This window comes from Typha angustifolia, chromosome 1 (genome assembly GCF_048772165.1).
Source record: "Typha angustifolia cultivar Huaian chromosome 1, ASM4877216v1, whole genome shotgun sequence".
Classification (NCBI taxonomy): Eukaryota; Viridiplantae; Streptophyta; class Magnoliopsida; order Poales; family Typhaceae; genus Typha; species Typha angustifolia.
This window is the reverse complement of record NC_133239.1, coordinates 836614-855489: the sequence shown is the minus strand read 5'-3', so window position 1 is coordinate 855489 and position 18876 is coordinate 836614. Positions and strand designations below refer to the sequence as shown.

Genomic DNA, 18876 nt, shown 5'->3' with positions numbered 1-18876 from the left:
CCTTTAAATTGGATTAGAGAGAATCATAATGTTGGAATTAAACAATCATTAATATAATTTTCTAAGTCCAGTGTCTTAGTCTTTTCCCTTTCTTTCTCTCTGGAATTCCACAAATGAGTACAATTTTGAGCGTATCATATCGGACAACGTTATTTTTAAATGCTATCTCATTCAGGACTTTGTTTCTTGGACTTACTGTAGAATAAACTATTATGGACCCTAATGCTTTGGACGTATTTTTAAAACATTTATTGCTCGGTTGAAATAAAATGGACATCTAATGTTTTTGTTTCCACAAATCAAAGGTCGCTTAGCTATCATCTATTGTTGTAAGATAGATAATCAACTGATTTAGAAGCTTAAGTTGTTAGGCTGGACGAGGTTTAAATTGATGACCTAATCAAATTGATTTTGTTATCACGTTAGATAACTAACTCATAGAAAAAATTGAGTCGTATTAAAAATAGAGAAAAGAAGAATGTATAGACAAAAGTGAAGATGATATGTCATGCCAATGGGATAGTGATCAGATTGTTAAAATGGGATTATGCTATTTAAGTGTTCCTAGAGTTCAAATCTCAGCGACACTAATCTATATTAGAACATTATTAAATTTTCATTTATTTGAGAAAAAGAAAAAGAAAAAAAAAAGAAATATATACCATTATTATTTGAGAGTAAGTGACAATCTAGACTCTGGAATTCCCCAACCATTACAATTTCCATACTCTTCTTGTTTCCTTCCGTGGAATTCCACAGCCATCGTAATCTTCGTACTTGGAAGCTCAAATGTCTCTTTAAGAAGAAGAAGAAGAAGAAGAAGAAGAAGAAGAAGAAGAAGAAGAAATATTCTCTACTAATATTGCCTTTAGGCCTTGACTATTGCGAGAGCTGCTTATATGATCCTATTAATCCCAGGTGTTTGGAAGCTAGAAGAAGTAAAAGAAGTTTAATGGCCAAGGCGACAAGATCCTCTATCCAATGTTGTTGTATCGTCCTAATAATGATATGGGTTCTACTGGCCCAATATCAAATCCCCATTTCCTCCATATCTGTGGAGCCCAAAGGAGGAGGAAGGAGTTGCATCGAGAGAGAGAGGGACGCACTTCTTTCCTTCAAAGCAAGCATTAAAGATCTCAGTGATGTCCTATCTTCTTGGCAGACTGGCCAAGACTGCTGCCGGTGGAGGGGCGTCGTGTGCAGCAACAGGACAGGCCATGTTTTGAAGCTCGACCTCCATAACAACTTCACCGACGACATTTATGACTACAACACTGACATGATCAATTATAAGTTTCGGACGTTGGGCGGTGAGATCAGTCCTTCTCTGCTGGCTATAGAGCATCTCAACTATCTCAACCTAAGCTACAACGACTTCGGACAAAAGCGGATACCAAAATTCATTGGCTCCTTCAAGAACTTGAAGTATCTCGACCTCACTGATGCAGGCTTCGGTGGAAGCATACCTCCTCAGCTCGGTAATCTCACTAAGCTGCTCCATCTCGATCTTTCTTCTAACTCCTTGGAGTCGGTTGATTATGTAGATTGGTTACCGCGTCTCTCTTCCTTGAAGTACCTCGACATGAGCGATGTAAACCTCAGTGCTGCTGTGGATGGGGTGCAGATCATGAGCATGCTTCCAGCTTCTCTAAGAGTTCTTTATCTATATAATTGCAATCTCAACGCTACGTTCTCTTCTCTACCTCTTTACTCTTCTAATCTCACATCACTTGTGAGCCTTGATCTTGGGTACAATTATTTTCACGGTTCTATTTCTGATGGCTTGCTAGGAAATATGACCTCCCTCGAACAACTTTTGCTTGGAGACAATGATCTCATTGGCATGGTACCGAGGACTTTGAAGAATCTATGCAACTTGAAAAAGCTCATGCTATGGGATAATCAAATCAGTGGGAACATAACAGAATTGATGAAAAGGTTGCCGCCCAAGATAGAGAAATTGGGTTTGTCTAATAATAACTTGACCGGAAGTTTGCCAAGTTGGCTCGAGCACATGGTCAGTCTAAGGTATCTTGTTCTGCGTAACAACAACCTCAGCGGTCACATACCTTGCGGGATTGGAAAGCTCACTAATTTGAGCATTTTGGACTTGAGTTTCAATCACTTGGTTGGCATTATATCAAAAGATCATTTTGCAAGTCTGACGAGATTAGAGATGTTATACTTGTCCAACAACAACAACCTGACCATGGTAGTAGGCCCAAATTGGCTCCCTCCGTTCAAATTGAAATATGTAGGCTTGAGCTCCTGCAAGTTGGGACCCCATTTTCCTACGTGGATTCGATCGCAGACTGACATTATCGATTTAATAATGTCTAATACAGGAATAGTCGATAGGTTGCCAGATTGGTTTTGGAATGTCATTTCTTCGGTTGAATATCTTGATCTCTCTCTAAACCAGATCAGCGGAGTATTACCATCGACTCTGGAGTTCTTGTCAGCAGCCTATGAAATAAATCTGAATTCAAATCAATTCCATGGTGGGGTCCCAAAATTAATGATGAGTCTTCAAGTGCTGGATCTTTCAAACAATAGTATTACTGGTACCGTCCCATTATCTATGTGCAACCAAGTGCAATCCTTAGAAATCTTGGATCTATCACACAACCGCCTATCAGGACAACTTCCTCAATGTTTGACAAGCAGGAAATCTTTTAGAGCTGATCATGGCGACTTGACATTGATAGGTTCTAAACTTTCAATAGTAAGCTTCAGCAACAACAGCCTCTCTGGTGAATTCCCTTTGTTCTTCCGAGGTTGTCAGTATCTTAATTTTCTTGATCTTTCTTATAATGACTTCTATGGAAGCTTGCCGATATGGATAGGGAAAAGATTACCACAGCTAGCCTTTCTCTTATTAAGGTCTAACATGTTTTCTGGCTATATACCTATTCAGCTTGCAAAATTAGACTATCTCCATGTTTTGGATCTTGCTCACAACAATCTATCAGGAACCATAGCTCCATCTCTCGTGAACTTCACAGCAATAACTACAGTCTCCTCATACGGAAGTTATTATGTCCCCGATTTCATTAGCATGTTAGTGGTCACAAAAGGGCAAGCTCTAGAATACTATACCAATACAATAATATCACTCATGTCAAGCCTCGACTTATCAAGCAACTGTCTAACCGGAAAGATCCCTGAAGAGATAGGAGGCCTTGCTACATTGAAAAATTTGAATTTGTCTGGGAATCGATTGACTGGAGATATTCCGGAGACAATCGGTGGTCTATGGTCATTGGAGTCTCTTGACCTATCAAACAACGAGCTTTATGGTGAAATTCCTCCAACTCTATCAAATTTAACTTTTTTGAGCTATTTGAACCTGTCCTATAATAACCTCTCAGGAGTAATACCTTCTGGTCAGCAACTACAAACATTTGATGATCCGTCAATCTACAAAGGCAATAACGATCTTTGTGGGCCTCCTATTTCTAAGAATTGTTCAGGAGATGGAACGACTCTAAATTATCCTCTAAAATATGAAGATGGAAATGAGATGTCATCTTTTTATCTCAGCATGGGTCTAGGATTTGCAGTGGGGCTTTGGGTGGTCATTGGTCCATTACTGTTCAAGAGGACATGGAGCGCAGCTTATTTTCTCTTCATTGACAACATCTTTGATAAGATCTATGTGTTTATGGTTCTTAATTGGGCTAGGCTCATTGCCAACATCAGGAAGAAATAAAGCAGAGGCGTGGTTATGCAAACGGAGGAGTTTCCATGGTTCAGATCATGGAGATTAGTCACTGTTTATTGCTAAATTGTGTGATTATGCTATCAACATCTAAATGTTGATCACATCTTATAATAGATAAAAGAAGTAGATATGTATCAAATGTGTTGGTCTCTGATCTCTTCCATGTAATCTATATATCAGACTTGTAAGTGTCTTTCACATCTTCAACATGCTGCTTTTCTACTAAGGTTGTGTTGTTGAAAAGTAGTTAAAACTCCAATCTATCAGCTGCAGTAACTTTTGTTACCTTACAAATTATCACAACTTTACTAATTTACATAGCTTTGGTAATTAACAGAACTTTTTTCTATCTTACTTTTATTATTTTACTAAGTCTACATTCTTATTCATTTTCCTCCTTAGGAATTCTATAAACAAATCCCTAAATATAACAATGTTTTTTCTTTCTTCCTTCTATGGCTTGATGGAGGAGAAATTTTAGTTGCCAATAATTCCATCCGTGTAGGACCAATGCTCAGGAATACAGTTCAGTTGAACACATAACAATGGGAGATATCCTAATTTGCTGTTGGCATTTAATTGTATCTTAGCATCAAACCGTCACTTAGCTATCATCCATTTTGTAAGGTAATCAGCTTATTTAGAAGCTTAAGTAGGTTTAAATGATGACCTAGTCAAACTTATTTTGTTAATCATGTTAGATAACCAATTAATGAAAAAAAAATTGAGTCATACTAAGAATAAGCAAAACAATAGTGTGTAGACAATAATAAACAATGAGATATCAATACCAATGGGATAGTGATCATATTGTTAAAGAGGTTTATGTTATATGAGTGTACTTAACTCAAATTTCGGTGGCACTTATCTAATTCAGAAAATATTAAGTTCCCACTTCTCAAGGATTAAAAAAAGAATTATTCACCAAATATATCCTGCATTTCTACTAATTTTTATTAATGTCACATCTTTAAGGATTTTATAATTAAACCTTTTATTTTTTTCTTATGGCATTTTGGGTTAAATAAATTCAATCATTTTCAAATGAATCTAGGTAAGTTATGTAGTTGTTCAAAGTAGCAAGAGAGTGTTATATAAAAATTATAGAGAAAAAAGAATAAAAAGTCCAGTTATTAAAAAAAATAGTGAAAATATAAGATATGATTTAAAAATATTTCATTCTGGACTTTAAAAACATTTCATTATGGAATAGAAAATATTTTGTAAACTTTAGAATTAAAACCATTAATTTGACTTTAAAATATAATTTCATTTAATTTTACTTTAATCTAAAAGTTTACTTATATTAAGCATATTAAGTTCATTCTACGTCTATAGTTACTTTAGTTTATTTATATGATAACTAATTGCTAAGAAAACTAATGGGCTGAATAGTTGTGAGACATTTTAAGCAAAGCACAATGGTTGAATAAGAAATATTCATATGATAAAGCATTAATAATAATAAAAGCAAAATATATGGTAATTTTTATAAATTTCCTTAAAAATCTAGTCAAGATTAGATTTCCAATAATCCCTGCCAAGATTACCATTTTCTTCTTCCTAGTGTTAAAATTTCACAACCATTAATATAATTTTCTAAGTCCAGCATCTCAGTCTTTTTCCCCTTCCTTGTCTGGAATTCCACATATGAGTATAACTTTGAGTGTCTCATTCTAGACTTTGTTTCTTTAGACTTATTGTAGACTAGACTACCATGCAACTGATGCTTTGGACGTATTCAATGGGTACTTCAATACATTTATTGCTCGGTTGAAATAAAATGGAGATGTAATAATGCACTACCACATTTATAATTGATTTATCCCTAAATATAACTATATTTTTGTTTCCACAAATTAAAAGTCACTTAGCTATATATCATCCATTAAAATTGTTGTAAGATAATAAGCTAATTTTAGAAGCATAAGTTGATAGGCTGGATGAGGTGTAAGTTGATTACTTAGTAAAACTGATTTTGTTATCACGTTAGATAACTAATTCATAGAAAAACTTGAGCCATATTAAAAATAGAGAAAGCACCGGTGTATAGTGTAGACAATACGAAACACAAAAAAGGAGTGTAGAAGATTAAAAAATCAGTGCCAATGGGATAGTGATCAGATTGTTCAAATGATTTATATTATATTAAGTGTTCCTGAATTCAAATCTAATGATTTAATTGTGACATTATTAAATTCTCATTATTCAAAAAAGAAAAGAAGAGAAAATATATATATACCTTTATTATTTGAGCATAAGTGAGAATCTAATTTCCATACTCTTCTTGTTTCCTTTCATGAAATTCCACAACCATCGTAATTTCCATACTTGGGCAAGGCAGTGTGGAATTGGAAGCTCAAATGTCTCTTTCCACCATCGAAGTAACATGTGGTATATTCTCTACTAATATTGCCTTTAGGCCTTCACTACCACGACAACTTATATCCTAGTAATCCCAGGTGTTTGGAAGAAGAAGAAGAAGAAGAGGCAAACGAAGTTTAATGGCCAAGGCCGCAAGATCCTCTATCCAATGTTGTCGTATCGTCCTAATAATGATATGGGTTCTACTGGCCCAATATCAAATCCCCATTTCGTCCATATCTGTGGAGCCCAAAGGAGGAGGAAGGAGTTGCATCGAGAGTGAGAGGGAAGCACTTCTTTCCTTCAAAGCAAGCATTGAAGATCCCAATGATGTCCTATCTTCTTGGCAGACTGGCCAAAACTGCTGCCGATGGAGGGGTGTCGTGTGCAGCAACAGGACAGGCCATGTTGTGAAGCTCGACCTCCATAACAACTTCACCTACATGAACTATGACTACAACACTGACATGATCAATTATAAGTTTCGGACGTTGGGCGGTGAGATCAGTCCTTCTCTGCTGGCTATAGAGCATCTCAACTATCTCAACCTAAGCTACAACGACTTCGGACAAAAGCGGATACCAGAATTCATTGGCTCCTTCAAGAACTTGAAGTATCTCGACCTCACTGATGCAGGCTTCGGTGGAAGCATACCTCCTCAGCTCGGTAATCTCACTAAGCTGCTCCATCTCGATCTTTCTTCTAACTCCTTGGAGTCGGTTGATTATGTAGATTGGTTACCGCATCTCTCTTCCTTGAAGTACCTTGACATGACCGAGGTAAACCTCAGTGCTATTGTGGATGGGGTGCATGCCATGAGCATGCTTCCAGCTTCTCTAAGAGTTCTTTATCTATTTGATTGCAATCTCAACGCGACGTTCTCTTCTCTACCTCTTTACTCTTCTAATCTCACATCACTTGTGAGCCTTGGTCTTGGGGGCAACTACTTTCACGGTCTTATTCCTGATGGCTTACTTGGAAATATGACCTCCCTCGAACAACTTTATCTTGAAGGCAATGATCTCATTGGCATGAAACCAGAGACTTTGAAGAATCTATGCAACTTAAAAATACTAGATCTAAGCTGGAATCAAATCAGCGGGGACACAGCAGAATTGATGAAAAGATTGTCGCCCAAGATAGAGGAGTTGTATTTGTCTGGAAATAACTTGGTCGGAAGTTTGCCAAATTGGGTCGAGCACATGACCAGTCTAAGGTATCTTGATCTCAGTAACAATAGCCTCAGAGGTCCCATACCTTTCGGGATTGGAAAGCTCACTAATTTGAGTGGTTTGTATTTGAGTTCCAATCACTTTGTTGGGACTATATCAGAAGATCATTTTGCAAATCTGACAAAATTAGAATATTTAGACTTGTCCGACAACAGCAACCTGACGATGGTAGTAGACCCAAATTGGATCCCACCATTCAAATTGAAATATGTAGGCTTGAGCTCCTGCAATCTGGGACCCCATTTTCCTACGTGGATTCGATCGCAGACTGACATGATCGATTTAGCAATGGCCAATTCGGGAATAGTCGATAGGTTGCCTGATTGGTTTTGGAATGTAATTTCTTCGGTTGAATATCTTGATCTCTCCCTAAACCAAATCAGCGGAGTGTTACCATCGACTCTGGAGTTCCTGTCAGCAGCAAATGAAATAAATCTGAATTCAAATCAGTTCCATGGTGGGGTCCCAAAATTACCGACGAGTCTTCAAGTGCTGGATCTTTCAAACAATAGTATTACTGGTACCATCCCATTATCTATGTGCAACCAGGTGCAGTCCTTAGGAATTTTGGATCTATCACACAACCGCCTATCAGGACAACTTCCTCAATGTTTGACAAGCAGGAAATCTTTTAGAGCTGATCCTAGCGACTTGACACCGATAGGTTCCGAACTCTCAATAGTAAGCTTTCGCAACAACAGCCTCTCTGGTGAATTCCCTTTGTTCTTTCGAGATTGTCAGTATCTTAATTTTCTTGATCTTTCTTATAATAAGTTCTATGGAAGCTTGCCGATATGGATAGGTAAAAGATTGCCGCAATTAGCCTTTCTCTTATTAAGGTCTAACATGTTTTCTGGCTATATACCTATTCAGCTTGCAAAATTAGATTATCTCCATGTTTTGGACCTCGCTCACAACAATCTATCAGGAACCATAGCTCCATCTTTTGTGAACTTCACAGCAATGACTACACTCTCGCGGTATGAAAGAAATTATCTCCTTGATTTCGTTATTCTTTTAGTGGTCACAAAAGGACAAGCTCTGGAATACTATACCGACAAGATGATGTCTCTCCTGTTGAGTCTCGATTTATCAAGCAACTACCTTAGTGGAACGATCCCTCAAGAGATAGGAGGCCTTGCTACATTGAAAAATTTGAATTTATCAGGGAATCGATTGACTGGAGATATTCCGGAGACAATCGGTGGTCTTCAATCATTGGAATCTCTTGACCTATCAAACAATGAGCTTTATGGTGAAATTCCTCCAACTCTATCAGCTTTAACTTTTTTGAGCTACTTGAACTTGTCCTATAATAATCTCACAGGAAGAATACCATCTGGGCAGCAACTACAAACACTTGACGATCCGTCAATCTACGAAGGCAACAATGATCTTTGTGGGCCTCCAATTTCCAAGAATTGTTCCGGAGATGGAACGACTCTAAATGATCCTCTAGAACGGGAAGATGGAAACGAGATGTCATCTTTTTATCTCAGCATGGGTCTAGGATTTGCAGTGAGGCTTTGGGTGGTCATTGGTCCATTACTGTTCAAGAGGACATGGAGCGCAGCTTATTTTCTCTTCATTGACAACACCTGTGATAAGATCTATGTGTTTATGGTTCTTAATTGGGCTAGGCTCATTGCCAACATCAAGAAGAAATAAAGCAGAGGCGTAATTATGCAAACCGAGGAGTTTCATAGTTCAGATCATGGAGATTAGTCACTGTTTATTGCTAAATTGTGTGATTATGCTATCAACATCCAAATCTTGATCACATCTTATAATAAATAAAAGAAGTAGATATGTATCAAATAATAAGTCTACCTTATTATTTGTTTTCTCTTAGAATTCCATAAATAAATATAATTTCTAGCGTCTTACAACAGGCAACATTATTTTCAAACGTCCCCTCCTAGACTTTAAAATTATCAATCTAGAATAGAAAATATTTTTATTAACTTTGAAATTAAAACCATTAAAAAAACCTCTTAATTTGACTTTACAATATAATTTCATTTAATTTTATCTAAAAGTACTTATTTATTAAGTTTATTTTACATCTATAATTACTTTAATTTATCTATATAATAACTAATTGTTAAGAAAACTACCAGCCGACCACTTTCGAGATATTTTAAGCAAAACACAATGATCGAATAAAAAATATTCATATGATAGAGTATCAGTGATAATAAAAACAAAATATATAGTAATTTTTATAAATTAGTTGAAAAATCTAATCAAGCTTAGGTTTTAATAATCCGAGAGGAGATTGTCACATTCCTTTAAATTGGACTAGAGAGAATCATAATGTTGGAATTAAACAACCATTAATATAATTTTCTAAGTCCACTGTCTTAGTCTTTTCCCTTTCTTTCTCTGGAATTCCACAAATGAGTACAATTTTGAGCCTATCGTATCGGACAACGTTATTTTTAAATGCTATCTCATTCAGGACTTTGTTTCTTGGACTTACTGTAGAATAAACTACCATGGACCCTAATGCTTTGGAAGTATTTTTAAAACATTTATTGCTCGGTTGAAATAAAATGGACATCTAATGTTTTTGTTTCCACAAATCAAAGGTCGCTTAGCTATCATCCATTGTTGTAAGATAGATAATCAACTGATTTAGAATCTTAAGTTGTTAGGCTGTACGAGGTTTAAATTGATGACCTAATCAAATTGATTTTGTTATCACGTTAGATAACTAACTCATAGAAAAATTTGAGTCGTATTAAAAATAGAGAAAAGAAGAATGTATAGACAAAAGTGAAGATGATATGTCATGCCAATGGGATAGTGATCAGATTGTTAAAATGGGATTATGCTATTTAAGTGTTCCTAGAGTTCAAATCTCAGTGACACTAATTTATATTAGAACATTATTAAATTTTCATTTATTTGAGAAAAAGAAAAAGAAAAGAAATATATACCATTATTATTTGAGAGTAAGTGACAATCTAGACTCTGGAATTCCCCAACCATTACAATTTCCATACTCTTCTTGTTTCCTTCCGTGGAATTCCACAGCCATCGTAATCTTTGTACTTGGAAGCTCAAATGCCTCTTTCCACCATTGAAGTAAATAACATGTGGTACATAGAAGAAGAAGAAGAAGAAATATTCTCTACTAATATTGCCTTTAGGCCTTGACTATTGCGAGAGCTGCTTATATGATCCTATTAATCCCAGGTGTTTGGAAGCTAGAAGAAGTAAAAGAAGTTTAATGGCCAAGGCGACAAGATCCTCTATCCAATGTTGTCGTATCGTCCTAATAATGATATGGGTTCTACTGGCCCAATATCAAATCCCCATTTCCTCCATAGCTGTGGAGCCCAGAGGAGGAGGAAGGAGTTGCAAAGAGAGAGAGAGGGACGCACTTCTTTCCTTCAAAGCAAGCATTGAAGATCCCAGTAAGGTCCTATCTTCTTGGCAGACTGGCCAAGACTGCTGCCGGTGGAGGGGCGTCGTGTGTAGCAACAAGACAGGCCATGTTGTGAAGCTCGACCTCCATAACAACTTCACCATCTTCAACTATGACTACGAAGCTGACGTTATTAATTATAAGTTTCGGACATTGGGCGGTGAGATCAGTCCTTCTCTGCTGGCTATAGAGCATCTCAACTACCTCAACCTAAGCTACAACGACTTCGGACGTAAGCGGATACCAGAATTCATTGGCTCCTTCAAGAACTTGAAGTATCTCGACCTCTCTGATGCAGGCTTCGGTGGGAGCATACCTCCTCAGCTCGGTAATCTCACTAAGCTGCTCCATCTCGATCTTTCTTCTAACTCCTTGGAGTCGGTTGATTATATAGATTGGTTACCGCGTCTCTCTTCCTTGAAGTACCTCGACATGAGCGAGGTAAACCTCAGTGTTGCTGTGGATCGGGTGCAGGTCATGAGCATGCTTCCAGCTTCTCTAAGAGTTCTTTATCTATTTGATTGCAATCTCAACGCGACGTTTTCTTCTCTGCCTCTTTATTCTTCTAATCTCACATCACTTGTGAGCCTTGATCTTGGGTACAACTACTTCCATAGTACTATTCCTAATGGCCTGCTAGAAAATATGACATCCCTTGAAGAACTTGGGCTCGAAGGCAATGATCTCATTGGCATGGTACCGGAGACTTTGAAGAATCTACGCAACTTAAACATACTAGATCTAAGCGAGAATCAAATCAGCGGGGACATAGCAGAATTGATGAAAAGGTTGCCGCCCAAGATAGAGGAGTTGGATTTGTTTGGAAATAACTTGACCGAAAGTCTGCCAAGTTGGCTTGAGCATATGACTAGCCTAAGGTCTCTTGATCTTAGTAACAATAGCCTCAGCGGTCACATACCTTCCGGGATAGGAAAGCTCACTAATTTGAGCAGTTTGGATTTGAGTTCCAATCACTTGGTTGGCATTATATCAGGAGATCATTTTGCAAGTCTGACAAGATTAGAATATTTATACTTGTCCGACAACAGCAACCTGACGATGGTAGTAGACCCAAATTGGATCCCTCCATTCAAATTGAAATATGTAGACTTGAGCTCCTGCAATCTGGGACCCCATTTTCCTACGTGGATCCGATCACAGACTGACATTATTTATTTAACAATGTCCAATTCGGGAATAGCTGATAGGTTGCCTGATTGGTTTTGGAATGTCATTTCTTTAGTCAAATATCTTGATCTCTCCCTAAACCAGATAAGCGGAGTATTACCATCGACTCTGGAGTTCTTATCAGCAGCACTTGAAATAAATCTGAATTCAAATCAATTCCATGGTGGGGTCCCACAATTACCGACCAGTCTTCAAGTGCTGGATCTTTCAAACAACAGTATTACCAGTACCATCCCATTATCTATGTGCAACCAGGTGCAGTCCTTAAGAATTTTGGATCTATCACACAACCATCTATCAGGACAACTTCCTCAATGTTTGACAAGCAGGAAATCTTTTAGAGCTGATCCTGGCGACTTGACACCGATAGGTTCCAAACTCTCAATAGTAAGCTTCCGCAACAACAACCTCTCTGGTGAATTCCCTTTGTTCTTCCGAGATTGTCAGTATCTTAATTTTCTTGATCTTTCTTATAATAACTTCTATGGAAGCTTGCCGATATGGATAGGTAAAAGATTGCCGCAATTAGCCTTTCTCTTATTAAGGTCTAACATGTTTTCTGGCTATATACCTATTCAGCTTGCAAAATTAGATTATCTCCATGTTTTGGACCTTGCTCACAACAATCTATCAGGAACCATAGCTCCATCTCTCGTGAACTTCACAGCAATGACTACAGTCTCCTCATACGGAAGTTATTATGTCCCTGATTTCATTAGCCTTTTAGTGGTCACAAAAGGACAAGCTCTCGAATACTATACCAAGACAATAATGTCTCTCGTGTCAAGCCTCGACTTATCAAGCAACTGTCTAACCGGAAAGATCCCTGAAGAGATAGGAGGCCTTGCTACATTGAAAAATTTGAACTTGTCTGGGAATCGATTGATTGGATATATTCCAGAGACGATGGGTGGTCTACAGTCATTGGAATCTCTTGACCTATCAAACAATGAGCTTTATGGTGAAATTCCTCCAACTCTATCAGCTTTAACTTTTTTGAGCTACTTGAACTTGTCCTATAATAACCTCTCAGGAAGAATACCTTCTGGGCAGCAACTACAAACATTTGACGATCCGTCAGTCTACGAAGGCAACAATGATCTTTGTGGACCTCCTATTTCCAAGAATTGTTCAGGAGATGGGACGACTCTAAATGATCCTCTAGAACAGGAACGTGGAAACGACACGTCATCTTTTTATCTCTGCATGAGTCTAGGATTTGCAGTGGGGCTTTGGGTGGTCATTGGTCCATTACTGTTCAAGAGGACATGGAGCGTAATTTATTTTCTCTTCATTGACAACATCTGTGATAAGATCTATGTGTTTATGGTTCTTAATTGGGCTAGGCTCATTGCCAACATCAAGAAGAAATAAAGCAGAGGCGTGGTTATGCAAACGGAGGAGTTTCCATAGTTCAGATCATGGAGATTAGTCACTGTTTATTAGTAAATTGTGTGATTATGCTATCAACATCCAAATGTTGATCACATCTTATAATAGATAAAAGAAGTAAATATGTATCAAATATGTTGGTCATCTGATCTCTTCCATGTAATCTATATATCAGACTTGTAATTGTCTTTCACATCGTCAACATGCTGCTTTTCTACTAAGGTTGTGTTGTTGAAAAGTAGTTAAAACTCCAATCTATCAGATGCAGTAACTTTTGTTACCTTACAAATTATCACAACTTTACTAATTTACATAGCTTTGGTAATTAACATAACTTTTTTCTATCTTACTTTTATTATTTTACTAAGTCTACATTCTTATTCGTTTTCCTCCTTTAAAATTCTATCCCTAAATATAACAATGTTTTTTCTTCCTTCCTTCCTTCTATGGCTTGATGGAGGAGAAATTTTAGTTGCCAATAATTCCATCCGCGTAGGACCAATGCTCAGTTGAACACATAACAATGGGAGATATCCTAATTTGCTGTTGGCATTTAATTGTATCTTAGCATCAAACCGTCACTTAGCTATCATCCATTTTGTAAGGTAATCAGCTTATTTAGAAGCTTAAGTAGGTTTAAATGATGACCTAGTCAAACTTATTTTGTTAATCATGTTAGATAATCAATTAATGAAAAAAAAATGGAGTCATACTAAGAATAAGAAAAACAATAGTGTGTAGACAATAATAAACAATGAGATATCAATAGCAATGGGATAGTGATCATATTGTTAAAGAGGTTTATGTTATATGAATGTACATAGTTCAAATTTTAGTGGCACTTATTTAATTTAGAAAATATTAAGTTCCCACTTCTCAAGGATTAAAAAAAGAATTATTCACCACATATATACTGCATTTCTACTCATTTGTATTAATGCCACGTCTTTGAGGATTTTATAACTAAACCTTTTATTTTTTGTTATGACATTTTGGGTTAAATAAATTCAATCATTTTCAAGTGAATCAGGGTAAGTTATGTAGTTATACAAAGTAGGTGTTATACAAATATTATAGGGAAAAAAAATAAAAGTCTAGTTATTAAAAAAATAGTGAAATTATAAGGTATGATTTAAAAATATTTCATTCTGGACTTTAAAAACATTTTATTATGGAATAGAAAATATTTTGTAAACTTTAGAATTAAAACCATTAATTTGACTTTAAAATATAATTTCATTTAATTTTACTTTAATCTAAAAGTTTACTTATATTAAGCATATTAGGTTCATTCTAGGTCTATAGTTACTTTAGTTCATTTATATGATAACTAATTGCTAAGAAAACTAATGGGCTGAATAGTTGTAAGACATTTTAAGCAAAGCACAATGGTTCAATAAGAAATATTCATATGATAAAGCATTAATAATAATAAAACAAATTATATGGTAATTTTTATAAATTTGCTGAAAAATAAAGATCTCTTATATTTTATTTATAGAAAATAAAATATATTAGCATAAAGATTTCCTTTATTATTTTCTGAAAATAAAATATAATAATAATTTTTTTTAAACAAATCCGGAATTCCTTTGAATTGAAGTAATCCTAATTTATATCTTATTTTCTAGAAATAAAATAATATTATTTATTTTCAGGAATCCGAAATCCATATAAATTGAAATATTACTAATTTATATCTTATTTTCTACAATAGAAATAGATATTAATTATTTTTATAAATCTAAAAATTCATTTGAATTGAAATATTCCTAATTTATTTCTTATTTTCTGCAATAAAAATAAATACTTTGAAATCTGAAAAATAATAGACAATAAAATCCTTTTTTTTTTTTCCAAGAATGATAAATATGAATTTTCTATAAAATACAAAATCTTAATATTTCTAATTTTTTATTAAAAATCCTTAAAACAATGAATTTCTTACATCATTATATTGCAAAATTTCTTATCTTATAAAATCAAACTGGATAAGAATAAACATAAAGATATTTATAATTCATCAATTCTATTTTTATATAATAAAAATTTAAGAAAATATGAGCGGAGACTTGCTTTTATCGCTCAATCTAAAATAATTTGATTTTCTCATCCTAATCATAATCTGCACGAATTTCGAAGCACCGATTGTCTTTTTTTTTCTTTTTTCTTCTCTTTGGTATGATAAAATCTTTTTTCCTCTATTTTTTTTCTCTCTCTAATCTCCCTCAAGAATAATCTCATTTTCTCTCTCATTTTTATTTCTTGGTAGTCGGTACTATAGCGCCTAATTTCTCCCCTAAAAAATCCCTCTAAGGTTTTCTTCTAGGCCCCCTTTTATAAAAGAAAAAAATATAATACTAGAATAAGAATTCTAATATCTTAAAGATATATCTAAAAAATTAATTTAATTTAATAAAAATCTTAAAACATAAAAGATAAAATAAAATTCATCATTATCTAAATTGTATATTTTTATTTATTTTATTTATTTATGTTCCAAAATTCTAGGTTGTTACGCGTCGTGTGCAGCAACAGGACAAGCCATGTTGTGAAACTCGACCTCCATAACAACACTGACATGATCAATTATAAGTTTCGAATGTTGGGTGGTGAGATCAGTCCTTCTCTGCTAGCTATAGAGCATCTCAACTACCTCAACCTAAGCTATAACAATTTCGGACATAAACGTATACCAGAATTCATTGGCTCCTTTAAGAACTTGAAGTATCTCGACCTCACTGATGCAGGCTTCGGTGGGAGCATACCTCCTTAGCTCGGTAATCTCACAAAGCTTCTCCATCTCGATCTTTATTTTAACTCTTTGCACTCGGTTCATCTGGTATCATGGCTACCACGTCTCTCTACCTTGAAGTACCTCGACATGAGTGAGGTAAACCTTAGTGCTGCTATGGATGGAGTGCAGGCCATGAGCATGCCTCCAGCTTCTCTAAGAGTTCTTTATCTATTTGATTGCAATCTCAACGCGACGTTCTCTTCTCTGCCTCTTTACTCTTCTAATCTCACATCACTTGTGAGCCTTGGTCTTGGGGGCAACTACTTTCACGGTCCTATTCCTAATGGCCTGCTAGGAAATATGACCTACCTCGAAAAACTTGGGCTTGGAGGCAATGATCTCATTAGCATGATACCGAGGACTTTAAAGAATCTACACAACTTGAAAAAGCTAATTCTATGGGATAATCAAATCAGCGAGAACATAACAGAATTGATGAAAAGGTTGCCGCCCAAGATAGAGGAGTTGGATTTGTCTGCAAATAACTTGACCGTCTACCAAGTTGGTTCGAGCACATGGCCAGTCTAAGTTATCTTGATTTCAGTAACAATAGCCTCAGAGGTCCCATACCTTTTGGGATTGGAAAGCTCACTAATTTGAGCAGTTTGTTTTTGGGTTTCAATCACTTTGTTGGCATTATATCAGAAGATCATTTTGCAAGTCTGACGAAACTAGAATATTTATATTTGTCCAACAACAACCTGACCATGGTAGTAGGCCCAAATTGACTCCCTCCATTCAAATTGAAATATGCAGGCTTGAGCTCTTGCAATCTGGGACCCCATTTTTCTACGTGGATTCGATCGCAGACTGACATGATCGATTTAGCAATGGCCAATTCGGGAATAGTTGATAGGTTGCCAGATTGGGTTTGGAATGTAATTTCTTCGGTCAAATATCTTGATCTCTCCCTAAACCAGATCAGCGGAGTATTACCATCGACTCCGGAGTTCTTGTCAGCAGCATCTGAAATAAATCTGAATTCAAATCAGTTCCATGGTGGGGTCCCAAAATTACCGACCAGTCTTCAAGTGCTGGATCTTTCAAACAACAGTATTACTGGTACCATCCCATTATCGATGTGCAACCAGGTGCAATCCTTAGAAATCTTAGATTTATCACACAACCGCCTATCAAGACAACTTCCTCAATGTTTGACAAGCAGGAAATCTTTTAGAGCTGATCCTGGCGACTTGACATCGATAGGTTCTGAACTTTCAATAGTAAGCTTCAGCAACAATAGCCTCTCTGGTGAATTCCCTTTGTTCTTCCGAGGTTGTCAGTAACTTAATTTTCTTGATCTTTCTTATAATAACTTCTATGGAAGCTTGCCGATATGGATAGGTAAAAGATTATCACAGCTAGCCTTTCTCTTATTAAGGTCTAACATGTTTTATGACTATATACCTATTCAGCTTGCAAAATTAGACTATCTCCATGTTTTGGATCTCGCTCACAACAATCTACCAGCAACCATAGCTCCATCTCTTGTGAACTTCACAGTAATGACTACAGTCTCCTCATACGGAAGTTATTATGTCCCTGATTTCATTAGCCTTTTGGTGGTCGCAAAAGGATAAGCTCTAGAATACTATACCAATATAATAATGTCTCTCATGTCGAGCCTCGACTTATTAAGCAACTGTTTAACCAGAAAAATCCCTGAAGAGATAGGAGGCCTTGCTGCATTGAAAATTTTGAATTTGTCAGGGAATCGATTGATTGGAGATATTCCGGAGACAATCGGCGGTCTACAGTCATTCGAGTCTCTTGACCTATCAAACAATGAGCTTTATGGTGAAATTCCTCCAACTCTATCAGCTTTAACTTTTTTGAGCTACTTGAACTTGTCCTATAATAACCTCTCAGGAAGAATACCTTCTGGGCAGCAACTACAAACATTTGACGATCCGTCAATCTACGAAGGCAACAATGATCTTTGTGGGCCTCCTATTTCCAAGAATTGTTCAGGAGATGGAAGGACTCTAAATGATCCTCTCGAACAGGAAGATGGAAACGAGATGTCATCTTTTTATCTCAGCATGGGTCTAGGATTTGCAGTGGGGCTTTGGGTGGTCATTGGTCCATTACTGTTCAAGAGGACATGGAGCACATCTTATTTTCTCTTCATTGACAACATCTTTGATAAGATCTATGTGTTTATGGTTCTTAATTGGGCTAGGCTCATTGCCAACATCAAGAAGAAATAAAGCAGAGGCGTGGTTATGCAAACGGAGGAGTTTCCATGGTTCAGATCATGGTGATTAGTCACTGTTTATTGCTAAATTGTGTGATTATGCTATCAACATCCAAATCTTGATCACATCTTATAATAGATAAAAGAAGTAGATATGTATCAAATATGTTGGTCATCTGATCTCTTCCATGTAAAACCTATATATCAGACTTGTAATTGTCTTTCACATCTTCAACATGCTGCTTTTCTACTAAGGTTGTGTTGTTGAAAAGTAGTTAAAACTCCAATCTATCAGATGCAGTAACTTTTGTTACCTTACAAATTATCACAACTTTACTAATTTACATAGCTTTGGTAATTAACATAACTTTTTTCTATCTTACTTTTAATATTTTACTAAGTCTACATTCTTATTCGTTTTCCTCCTTTAAAATTCTATAAACCAATCCCTAAATATAACAATGTTTTTTCTTCCTTCCTTCCTTCTATGGCTTGATGGAGGAGAAATTTTAGTTGCCAATAATTCCATCCGCGTAGGACCAATGCTCA

At 36.0% G+C, this 18876-nt stretch overlaps 3 protein-coding genes across 3 annotated transcripts; all 3 read left to right on the top strand.

Annotated features, from left to right (window-relative positions):
- The first annotated feature begins 807 nt into the window (after window positions 1-807).
- On the top strand, window positions 808-3806 carry LOC140764307 (receptor-like protein EIX2). The gene has a single exon (XM_073102800.1). The coding sequence runs from the start codon at window positions 1004-1006 to the stop codon at window positions 3710-3712; it is 2709 nt and encodes a 902-aa protein (XP_072958901.1). The 5' UTR covers window positions 808-1003; the 3' UTR covers window positions 3713-3806.
- A 2340-nt stretch (window positions 3807-6146) lies between these two features.
- On the top strand, window positions 6147-8988 carry LOC140759434 (receptor-like protein EIX2). The gene has a single exon (XM_073096005.1). It carries the CDS (start codon window positions 6229-6231, stop codon window positions 8986-8988), a length of 2760 nt encoding a protein of 919 aa, XP_072952106.1. The 5' UTR covers window positions 6147-6228.
- Window positions 8989-10456: 1468 nt separating this feature from the next.
- On the top strand, window positions 10457-13315 carry LOC140759427 (receptor-like protein EIX2). Its single transcript, XM_073095993.1, has one exon. It carries the CDS (start codon window positions 10556-10558, stop codon window positions 13313-13315), a length of 2760 nt encoding a protein of 919 aa, XP_072952094.1. The 5' UTR covers window positions 10457-10555.
- The last annotated feature ends 5561 nt before the right edge of the window (window positions 13316-18876 follow it).

Excerpts from the sequence above, each read along its gene's own strand:
- LOC140759427 (XM_073095993.1), top strand. The coding sequence starts at position 10,556 with ATGGCCAAGGCGACAAGATCCTCTATCCAATGTTGTCGTATCGTCCTA.
- LOC140759434 (XM_073096005.1), top strand. The coding sequence starts at position 6,229 with ATGGCCAAGGCCGCAAGATCCTCTATCCAATGTTGTCGTATCGTCCTA.
- LOC140764307 (XM_073102800.1), top strand. The coding sequence starts at position 1,004 with ATGATATGGGTTCTACTGGCCCAATATCAAATCCCCATTTCCTCCATA.